Genomic DNA, 12,449 nt, shown 5'->3' with positions numbered 1-12,449 from the left:
ATTGCAAATATTAGTTTCCAAAACAGATAGGACACAAAAGTGTGTCCAGTTAGAGCTTCTTCAGCATTTCTAGGAATATGATATGGAAAATAAACTAAAGTAAGCTTTTCTACTTAAGAAAAAAATAGCATTCTAGGTTATATGGAAGAAGCCCAATATACGTAATGATACATTTGGATGGCCTTACCTTTTCGTAGAAGGAGATGGCAGTTAGTGAGATGTTGATATACCAAGCTCTGTGAGCCTTGCTGACTGCCCTGCAAACTAGACTGCTGCTCCATGGGAAGAGTGAAAGACTCAGGGCTAAGATGTTACTGCCAAACATTTTATTGAAACACAGAATACTGACCTATCATAGAAGGTGAGCAGATATTTCAAAAGAAAAACATGTTATCCCTGAGTTGCCAAACGGATCTCTCTTGTGCACACACACACAACCACACACATATGCACAAAATACAACCACTATTTTCCTCATTAATGACCTTGGGTCACTCACTAACTCTCATCGTCACCTACTTCAGTGGGCTATAATACAGATAAAAAATGGAAATCACATACATCATGTTACTCCCTTGAGCAACAGCCAACAAAAATAAAATATATAGAACAAACAGAGTTGTATTACATCATGCTATTAAAAGTTCAAAATATGCCTTGTAAAATTACCTGCTGCCATTTACATGGTGCCTTGCTGTATGCACAGATTTACATGGCTGTGCACTTGAGGAACTCACTATCCCACTTGGTGATTTAGCTCACACCCTGAAAAACAAGCTAAATCCTAAAAACTGACATCATTACCTACACTACCTCTACCTCTTACAACACAGGTGGATGGTAAACAGGCACACTATGTGGGCAAGCAAGCAGATATCTCAACCAATAGCTTAGCTAGGTTAAACCGTTTCAGGGAGTGGGTGAACAAGAATGTGAAGACTAAGTGGGTAAACAGCAGCATGTGCATTTCTCATGCTTTTTGTCCTTCTTGGTTTTTCCATATGACACAGAAACGTGCTGTGCTGCTGCTCCCTCCATCTCTTTTCACTTAGTTGAATCAAACATGGCCAGGCATTCTGCAGAATCCTCTATGCCCAGCTGGCTCACCTCTTCTTTTTCTAAAGGGTTTGGTGGCTACTTACCCTGACCATCCCCGCCCCCCCCCCGACACACAGCTGACAATTGGAAGATGATGGCTAGGCTTTTGGCACAAAGCTCCATGGGCCACAGCTGACTCACACTGCAGCCAACTCTGTACAAAGGGTATTGAGGGGAAAGGAGTAGGGACTGCCTCCTGAGCCAGGTATATATAGCAACCAATGCTCCTCAATCAGTGATTTCAACATTATAGTCCAAGAACAAGAAGCAGCTTTGTGCCGTATCTCCCTTTGTAATTAATGCATTTTGGAAAAGAAAAGAAAAAAGAAAAGGTCCTGTGACAGAATATACTAGAGGATTTCCTTATTGTTCCATATTTGGAACCCTCAATCAGTTCTTCTTAAGCTGTGGTTGATCAGAATAAGCTGTATCACTTAGAAGCCAAACAAGGCTTTTTATTACTTTATAACTAATGCACAAGAATTAATAATAAAACTTCCTTGCCAAAAACAACCACTTAGTATTCTTGAGTCCAAATGTGTTTGTGCTTTCTTCTTCACACTACATGCATCTATATTTGTATCCTGAGCATTACCACAAACATGTGCTTTCTCAGTGAAAAGCAAATTCTATGCCACTAGGTATGGTGCTGGAAATGTTCTCAGAATCTCAATCCCAATCCTATAATTACATGCTGAATATTTTATGTAGGGTGCAACCTAATATTTCTGTAAAGCCTAGGAGGCATACAGAGCTATCTGGACAGGAGTAGTTTATCCACCCAAGTGAGCTGTTTGCAAATACCAGAGCATAATTACATAGAATACACAGTGCATTTAAAGAGCAGATGAATAAACAGAAGGATAGACAAAATAAGATGGGCAGCTGTTGTGGAACTTTATTCAAATGTATGTGGACTCTGAGCTCTTATTAAGCAGTATCTACCTAATTTTAGTACTACTACAGTCATTGTTGCAACTTCTAGATTGAACTGAACTAACTAATGACTAAAACCAGACATATCCAGTTATGTAACAAACACGCAGGGCTGGAATATCTCCCATCAGTTCCCATAGAAGGGTCAATTATAACTTCCAATGCCAAAGTTCAGAGTTTTGTATGAATCTTTCATCTATCTCAAAACTTTCAGTAATTATTTAAAGAAATACACCTGTAGCCTATAGTGTCTATGAGAGATTACATCCCGTTTCTTCTGGAGCACTTCTTAGGATACCAGTGCTCTATGCTCTTTCAGGATAATACCTTCTACTCTACATTCTCCTCCTAAAAAGCCTCCCAAATGAGCATACTCAATCCTTACTATGTGGTTTTTGTCACACCACTACCAAATTGTGAAAATATGGCTTTTTCTTCAGATCTCCTTAAACTATTATTTTGTGTATGGATAGTGCCCTTTTGGTTACACAAACATCTTCACACAAAGAACTAAAGTTGTCATTAATGCATATGCATATGATGGTCTGTGCACAGTTCATTTATGGACCTACTTTCTAGAGCTTTTCTATGCCAGGCTGTGAATGTTTTTAGGTTGTCATGAAATAAGAATAAAGTTTGTCGTGCTGCTAAATTAAACAGTACAATTATCTTAGTACACAACTAAGCTGTCAGAATGACAGTCTCTGGAAAAAATGCCAAGTGAGCATTTTTTTCTATTTTTCTTGAACTGTATTGATAACCTTATAAAGTGAGGCTAAACCACCAAAGTAAAATATAGAACAACAGTGTTGAGTATATGCCACAACCTTCTCCAACCATCTATTTTTCCAGATATATCATACAGGTCATGACACAAATTATGTACAATTATGTAATTTTTTATTTAAAACATTTTATAAAAATTCAGGAGTAGAGAGTCTGTGGCACCAGGAGAACTGTCAGGAGTATGTTGGTGCCTGTTGGAACCACCTTGCCCACACCTGTTATAGTTGACAGGATTTTGTATACACCTTTTCATACAAATTAGAGATTTTCAGCCAATGAAACAATGTGTCATGAGTATTGATGATGAACAGGAGGGGGAAAAGCGCATGTGTAGTTTAGAGGCTTTGAACTTTCCTTCAAAGAAACTCAGGGCAGACCTGCCTTGAATTTTGGGTTTATCTATGTGGGTTTCCCACAGTCTTTCAGTTTGGCAGGATTTTCTGTCTACTAGAATAGGACAATAAACACTAGAGACCAAGATACCATCTCAGCGTGGTTTTTCGCTCTAAGATATGGCTCTGAAAATTTAGATTATGTGGGCATTGCTCTAAGTGCCAATGAAATAGGCGGGTTAAGAGCTAATTAATCAGGGGTTTGAAGGGGGGGATTTCTGGATGGTAGGGATAAGGGTGATGCTCCTCCCTCTACAAAGGTTTATTCACATGACATACTTACCCACAGTTAACTTACCCATTCCTTTCAAAAATAAACCAAACTTCTACAATGCTTCAAAGCATAAACTAGCCACAGGCTGGATTAAATAATACACTGCTGTAAAATGCAATCAGCTAGTTCGTGGCTCAAGGTGCTCTCGAACGCAGCCAAATGTTAACACTGAAGTGATGGGACTCCCCCAATCCTTTTCCCTTTTACAACAATACAGTTGACAGCAAAGACTGGATATAAGAGCTTCCCTCTCCATCCTTCTACGACAAAGCATGATGGTTGTAATCCCAATATACCCAGGGGTCACGTGGTTGCGGAGGGCTGTTTTATAACATCTTAAAGCTGTACCAACAGTAGTAATGCACAAAAGCACTAAATAAGAAATGAACAGGTTTTGCAATAATTTAGTAGTACTTTTTAATATGTCCACTCCAGTAATGAGCTATTGTTGCCCATAAAAATAAGTAATAATGGAATAGTAGGCAATTTCACTCCTATCAATGGAACAAAAAATAAAAACAAAATGCAAGAGGCTAGTTTAATGTTCAAGCAACCAATTACCTGATAATTTCATGAGAAGTTCAGATGCTGCTTTGACTGACATATCCTGCTGCAGTACATTTGCTGGCACTTCTTGTGGTTTGAGATTCTCCTTAGGAATAATTGGTGTGGATACCTCAGGTTCATGACTAAAAACATAATTGGTTTTAGGCAACGTGGAGTTTGCATTGTCCTCATCTTTCGGCTCATCTTTCACTTTAAATGTAGGTGTCAACGGTTCTTTTTGATTTGCAGCTGTTAGGAAAAGTGGGAAAAAGCACAAATATAAAATCAGTTCACAAGAGAAAGCTAAACATGGGCAATCATTGGGGAAATCATATGCCAGGAAATCAAGTTGAGTAAATTATGAGAGGCCCCAAATTTTGATATATTTCTCAATATTTTTCAAGGCATAAAGTATTTTTTCCTAGCATCCCTTTCTTTCTCTGACTCCCATAAAGCAATCACATGGCTTTGGTTCCTGTGACAAACTAGGTTAAAACATGGTTTGCTAGGCTTGAGGGCAACGAAGAAACCAAACATTTGTGGTTGGAAATGACCATCCCAGATGTAAAATCCTAGATTTTTGGCCTTTGAATTGACCCTTCATAGATGCAATGGAAAGATTGATCAATATAATTCTGTGTAGTCAAGGCTGAATTTGTTGTTTTAAGTTGCTTTATAGTACTATAGAATTCTATACATACATTTTGATATATCTTTATAGAGATTGTGATGTATCCTGTCTTATTTTTTTGCTTATCCTGTTAGTTTTTTCTAATAGTATTTTTTATTATTTTAAATGTGGTTGATTAATTTATGGTTCAGTGTGTTATGAAGCACTGGTGTGAGGACTGGGGAACAAATGGGGAAGGCAAGAAAACATCATGAAAGCAGTGTTCCCCCAAAGGGTCAGACATGACTTGGTGCTTGCACAGGGGACCTTTCACTTCACACGTGTTATGAAACACAGTATTGGAAACACAGTAGAGCAGAGAAGGGAAGGGAAGGGAAGGAACAGACCTAAACAGAGAGTCTTCTATAGTCCTTCCTTTCAAGGGGATCCAATGGCCAATTGCATGACCTGGATCTAAGGCAACACTCTAATGCATGCGGAGGTTGGAAAAAGCTGCTCTAGAACCTGGGAATGGTTCACCACCATGAAGTTAATCCAATTTACAATTCTGACAGCTGCTTATATATAGCACTCGCACAAAAGATTGAAGATCCCCAACACTAACCACAATAATTCCAGATAAATAAAATAAAATAAAATAAAATAGAGCTCTATACATGCTATTCCAATACAAAGACAGCACACTGAAATAATTTGCCAATTTTTCTTGTCATTCATTTCTGACATTCTTACAAAAATAATAAAAAGACTTTCTACTCTTTCATCCAAGAGAACAAAAGCAACATTTTGTGCTGATTGATAGCAATAAATGTCTTAGATGTTATAGCTGAAATACTTTTAAAGGCATTTATGACTTCAGCTCATGTGCTACTTTCCACATCTCTATTTAATAAATTAAAAGAGAGGTGTCCAGCTCACAAGAATTTTCATTCAACATGAGCACTCAAGCTCAATCAAGTTAGTCTTATTACCATACCTATGGCATGGAGATAACAGATTGATGCCTTTCAGCTGCCAATACTTTAATATAGATTTCAATATATTTACTGAAGAAAAAGCAGTATTTCAACATTTGGTGTTTTAAAAAGTCATGATCCCCACAGGATGGCTATGCCTGAAATTGCCCTCTGAGTACCAATTACTCCCAAAACTGACAGAGCACATACATCCCTTGGGACAATTGAGAGTAAAATTATTTGTTTTAAATATGCTCAGATTCAAAAGCTAGAATCTATCCACTGATTTATTTCCAAAACAATATTATAGAACAACTTGAGTCTAAGTGGCCAGTATAACTAGAAGTTGCCTTAACCCAGCTAAAATTGTATTACTATATATCATAATCTCAATAATTTCAGCAACCAGGTTCATTGGGAGATTAGGAAATGGTTTTTTTTAGAGTTGCTTCAACCTGGACCAAGTCTGTGCTCCCATTGTAATGTGTCCCTGTTGTAAAGAGAATTTGGAATAGATAAAAGTCAATGAAAGCTTAGTCTAGTAGTTCCAGAAATGAATTAGTTCGACTTTCAATGCAGAGGAGGCACTGCAACAATGGTGTTGCAGTGTTTCCTCTGGAGCTGCAGGGTGAAGTAGCTTTCTATTGGCATGAACTTTTGTTTTATCCCATTTCTTGGTTGTCCCCCTTCTCCAGAAGCCAAGACATCATGGTGCCTTGGCTTCTTCCTCCTATCCTTCCCTGCCAGAGGAGTAACTGCTACAAGATTCCTTTTTTAAAAAAAACTGAAATATTTTTAGTGTAGATGTGAGTAAGGAGAGACAGCTGAGATTCATTGTTAAAAAACAGAAGAGGGACACAAGAACACTCTTATCACTTCAGGACAAGAGCGAGTGAAATGCAATTTGCTTCTGAATCACCAAATATTTGAAGTTCTTAAGTAAAGCAGTTTTCATAAATTCCTCCATGAAACTGTCCTACTTGTTCTTCTTGGAGTAATACCAAGATTTGAATTTAGCTATTCTCTGAATTTTGTACTTCTTCAAACGTTATGATAAAATTCTTGGCAATATAAGCATAAGTGCTTTTAGATACAGTACAGAGGGGTAGGGAAACTTTTGGGCACAAAGTGTCTACCATGGTGCACAGCTACCAAAATAGTTGTGTTAGTTGGTAGAGTTAATTATAAACATCCATTTACCAAACAACAAACTAGACCCCTAGGATACTTTCTCCCAGCACTGTGGGATGCTGGTGGTATCCAAAGGCAATCCTGCAAAGAATTATGTATGAATAATGCATATTTGCATCATGCATTTAAAGGCATTATTTTGAGAGAAAATAGTATTTAAAATATCTGGAAATAACTATTCATATCCCGAAAAGGCTATTTTTTTTCATGGAATAAAATGGAATTATGAGAAAAAACATGGGAAAATGGTCCAACCTAGAGAAAAAAAAAAGTTTTGTTTATCCCTACCTGAGAGCTTCATGAGAAAATCGGAAGCCATCTTGACTGAGATATCCTGGCTGAAAAGTGCTGATGCTGTATTGGTCACAAAGTCAATGGAGTCTTTTAGCTTTGTACTGTTGGCAATTCTGTCAACAACATTGAGGGCAAAAGAGGGGCTAGGGGCACTGCTGTCATCTTTGGGTTCTTCTTTGACTAGCAGAGGTGGGATGGCAACTCCCACCTGTCCAAGTGCATCAGGAGATCTAGAGGCAGCAGTAGTCCCTACATGGTCTGTTCCTCCATCCACCTCCTGCCCCATTCTGGAGTTGTCACTGAGTAGTGGTGAGACCTTGACATCCATTTCTGGGATCTCTTCCTTCACTTTGGCTTCTGTCCTCAGGAAGTGTTGATGGCAACGCATGTGGAGTTTCAGACTGAAATGGCGAGAGGAAGTAAATGGGCACAGCTGGCACTGAAATGTCTCTCCCCGGTCCTGGTGTTGGTGAACCTAATTCAGTAACAACAACAACAACAACAGTGATAATAACACATCTTTCAGATAAATACAAATCCCTTGTTAAGATCATGGAGATCTGCAAATGAACTGTATAGAATCTTATGAGGACTGCGAGAAGGTAGGAAGAGAGTCAGTAGAAGAAATGAAGATTCAGTAAAGTGGTACTCTAATACATTCTGTATTGCAATTCTCATAAGATCCAATTGGCAAAGTCAATAATAAGGGATTATGGGAGTTGTCATCTAAGACATCTGTAGGGCACCAGGCTAGTTACCACTTGCTGATTTATCATCTCTCTTCCTGTCCTGATTTTTCTTTGTTATTAACATTCTGTACATTTCATTTGCAGATCTCATTGATTTAACAAGGAAGGTCAGCATATAGAGCTCAAAATGGCTTTCCTACTATATTCAAGAATTTAATGATGAATATTTGGCTATGTGAACATTTGTCCAGGGGTCACTAGCTAAAAGTGTGATGAAATTGTTCAACACCAGGCTACAAAGCTCACTGATTTTCAGGTTATGTCTAAAAACAAGTATTTCCTAGGATGTTTATGTCTCTCCCTCTCTGTATTTGTGTACTCTCTGTGTACACACACACATACACACACATATTTAAATACAAATTACTGGATGATGGCTCAAAATTAGCAAGTATTTTTCAGAAAGAGCAGTAGGGAGGTCACTACTTTTATCGTTATAACACCATAGAGTTGGAAAGGCAATTTAGACACCAAGTCCACTCCCTTGCTCAGTGTAAAAATCCAAACTGAAATATTCTTGACAAACACCTATCTAGTCTCTGCTTGAACAAATTCAACAAAGTGGAGCCCAACACCTCTCAATTCCTCTGCTGGACAAAATGAATTTATAACAATCATATTAATAATAAAACATATTATTCATTATTCATTAAGCCTTTCATTAAGAGTTGCTTTAAAATCCTCAACAGCAACTTTACAGACCAGATTTCTTAAATGCCAGAATTTACCAGCCTTACCTTCATATGTGATTTCAAATTGTCTTTACGTGCACAACGAAATGGACATAAAGGACACTGATGACTTTTTAAGCCTGTATGGATCACCATGTGTCGCTTCCAGTAGCTCTTCCTTTTTATAACCAAACCACAGATTGGACATTGGAAAGGTTTCCCACTTTCTTCTTCTGAGGCTTAAAAAAAAAAGAGAGGAGGGAAGGAATTGATTCATGAATTTACTTCCATTTTACATTTCTAAATATAGTTTTTCAACTTGGGAATTCCTTTTGCAGAAACATTCCCTTAAGTATTTTTCTCTGAAGTTTTCAGATACCTTTGGGTATAGAACTTTGAGGCCACAACTTTATACATATTATAACCTTCTAAATATTATTAAATTCAATGGACCATAAATCCACATTTTTCTGGTATGGGAATCAAGTTGTCCAAATAAACAGAATTCTAAACAATACAGGACAGGGCCCAATCATACTTCAGACAACCAGCAGAGGATGCTACTGTTCTTTACCTAGTCTCGTAATTCACAGCTAATTTGTCAGCTCTTGATCTATGTAACATGACAAAAGTGTTCTTTTTTCACTTTAGTATTTGAAATATGCCAACAATAAAATAAAATTATTAAGTACTGTACACAGTAACCCACAGTTCCTGATTAAAAGTTAGACTAGAGTTAAGAGTGTGATATATTCCATTCCCAATATTGAGAGATTCCAAAATCACTCTTGATGACTAGTTTCATTCTGAGGATCTAAGACTCCACTTCCACTTCAGATACATTTCTTTGGAGATCATATTTAGTTTTTCTTCAACTCAGTTTTGTCAGTGCATTAATGATACAAAACTTAACTTGGGCCGAAGGCAATACAACACATCCAAGAATCTGCTCTCTCTGTGTGCAGATAAATATAAATAATTTATTTTAGAGTAACTTAAACAAGCTAAATTTAGCATCTCTAGCTAAAGGGCAATATATAAATTGCTGCTTCTCTTTCATGGACAATGACGGTAGGAACATCAAACAGAAGAATTTCTATCAGAGGAAATCCTCCTCCTCCTCCTCCTCCTCTCTTCTTCTTCTAAATGTACACCTTATTGGCCTATTGAAAACACAGAACAGAATTCTGCAAGACGGCCTTCATCTAGTAGAGCAGAGCATTCCCTTCAGCTAGGTTAAGAATTCATTTTTACATTTTAATGTAACAAGGGCTTACCCAATATTAGTTTCTGCAACAATGCTTACAGTGTCAATCATTACCCCTGAATGTTGTTTCTTGTACTTCCTGGATAACTAAAAAGTTTTTTTTAATATATTCCAATAAAACTAACATTAAAGTGTCTCACTCTAGTTTCTTACAAAACACAACTGAAAATTTTAACTTTTTTCATCTTCCATGCAAAGACAAAAGGAAAACCATATTCTGCCTTTCCTTCTAGGCCAGGAGGTCAAACGTGTGATTTCCAATCGTGGTTGTGCCCAATACAGTACATCTCAAATGAACTGAATTAATTAGCATGTAATTCTAGAGTGCAGTGTAATCAAGACAAGCCATAACACTTAACTGCTTGTACTTAACTGTAAACCCTAATGTGATCTGTTTTTGTCTTAGCATGATGTGTGAACCCACTCATTATGGCACAGTAATGAGAATGTTAATATATAAAATCACTGATCTAATATGATCACCATGAAAATATCAAAATCACATGGGATGTTCAGCATTCTTGATCTCAGCTGTTACAAAATTTGAGGGTGTTTGCTGTAAGATTTTGCCAGCTCTCAAGGGAATGCTGTACCATTGTGCAATATTGTAACATAGCATCTGGGGCAAGAAAGAGTTGCTGATCCATGCACCAAACCGTTTACCATTCAATTGGTCATGTTCAAATTACCTGAAACAAAATAAAAAACCAGAAGGAAAAGTTTCCAAACTCCTGTTTCAGCAGGTTGATTTGTATATTACAATAATAATTTATTTCCAATTATATTTTATTACAAATAGAATCTATCTATTAAGTGTTGCCTATATGTGAGGCCATTAGATACTGTTGCTGCAAATGTTACCAAGGCAAGGGATAGTTTTGGAACTAGATGAAAAATGTAATAAGTTTATGAGATAATCATCAGGTTAAGTCTTGGCAACTAAAGAGAAAAGAGGATTCTGCCCACTGCATTGACTTAATTAACTATCTGACATTACACTGCACATTTCTAGTCCTGTTATGTTTAAGTTTACAATGTTACTGTAGCAACAGAAAATATTTCTGTGACTGCTGAAAGGATATCTGATTATTTTCAAAAACTGCCAAGATCAGTGGCATACTTCCAGAATATAAAAACCCATGCCTAATGCATTCATCAGCTTTTTTCCTTATTTTAAGAACTGAAACGTTAATCGTTCTAGTGTTTTGGATCAAGTGATAAAACCTGCATGTTCTCATAATTTCCTGCATATGCTACCTTATAAAGGATGCCAGTATGATCTACCTGAACCTTACTGCATTCAGCTGAATGTAATTATGGAGTTTCCATAATTGGCTCCTTTTAGATCTAAATATTTTAAAGAAACAGGGTTAATACTTCTAGGCATTTCATTTGATTTTAAATGCCCACTTTGGAAAGTGAATTTCAGGTGACATAAATGAGTGACGGGCCTCAAGGTTTATATGATTGTCATCCTCTTCTAGCTAACTTTAATGTACATGTGTGGGCAAATGTCTGCATATGGTAACACCAAAGCACATCTGCATATGCTGAAGGAAACTTAAATTTGAAAAAAATGATCAGAGTAGTGAAATCTGACTTAGCATCCAATATATTGCACATCCATGGGCATCTGCTGTGAAACAAGATTGTTGTTAAAATGATGTCATGATGCAAATTCCACCCTTATGTACTTGCAGCCAGAGGTGTGATGTTAAGTGGCATTTTTTGCATCAGAATATCATAATGTACTTTTCATTGTTATACCCCTTTGTGGACACCTATGTGCACATTGGTTCAATTTAAATATCAAAATATTATTTAACACATTCCATATCTTCTCCAGGAGGTCAAGGCAGCATACATGAGGATCCCTTCTTCTCATTTTATCCCCACAACAATCCCATAAGGTAGGCTGAGCTAAAATAGAATGATTGGTCCAAAGACAAGCAGTAAACATATGGTTGAATGGAAACCTTAAGCTGAATTCTAATTGCAGGGAACATCTATTAAAAGCACGGATTTGTAGTTGGAGGCCACTCTCTGTTTTCTGCTTATTAAAGATCATGGAGATGTGTGTCTTTTCCAGCACTATGTTGTCTATGTACACTTGCTACAAAGGAGGCCCAACAGAATTCTCTGGCATTTACTACTGAGTAAATTATTTTAAAGAAACAGGGTTAATACTTTTAGGCATTTCATTTGATTTTAAATGCTCACTTTGGAAAGTGAATTTCAGGTGACAGAAAGTCAACTAATCATTAAGAAGTGGGAAATTCCTTTTCCTCCTTCTATCCAGGTTCTAGATATGATTCAAAGACTGATTTCTTCACAGGCAAATGTTATACAGTATATCCTGAACAACTGTATTATGCTTGCTAATGCAAGGTTTCCATTCAATTACTAACCAAAGAGAAAATGGCCAAACAGCATTTACTCAAAACATTCCACCATGTATGTTACAGTTCAACTATGTGAAAAAAACTGCAATATCCAAACTTTCACACTTAACAGAAAGAACAGGAAAGATTTATGTTTTATATATTCAGAACTGACCCTGTTGTATTCATATATCTATGATTCTGTAAACATGGCACTAGTGAAACAAAATCAGACTGACTTATCCAACTAACCAACTAACATTGAAGTAATGCCTGT

The 12,449-nt window shown here is 37.0% G+C and overlaps 1 protein-coding gene across 1 annotated transcript in view; it reads right to left on the bottom strand.

Annotated features, from left to right (window-relative positions):
* Positions 1–12,449, bottom strand: part of ZNF827 (zinc finger protein 827) — a 158,204-nt gene that overhangs the window by 94,923 nt on the left and 50,832 nt on the right. The window contains exons 3-5 of the mRNA XM_063309764.1: positions 8,591–8,763; positions 7,099–7,579; positions 4,048–4,281 (exon numbers count right to left, since the gene is read on the bottom strand). Coding sequence (XP_063165834.1) covers positions 4,048–4,281; positions 7,099–7,579; positions 8,591–8,763 — 888 coding nt within the window. The remainder of the gene's footprint in view (positions 1–4,047; positions 4,282–7,098; positions 7,580–8,590; positions 8,764–12,449) is intronic.

Source organism: Candoia aspera, chromosome 8 (assembly GCF_035149785.1).
Source record: "Candoia aspera isolate rCanAsp1 chromosome 8, rCanAsp1.hap2, whole genome shotgun sequence".
NCBI classification, from domain to species: Eukaryota; Metazoa; Chordata; class Lepidosauria; order Squamata; family Boidae; genus Candoia; species Candoia aspera.
Note: the sequence above shows the minus strand (reverse complement) of the source record. Positions and strands in the feature narration are given on the sequence as shown.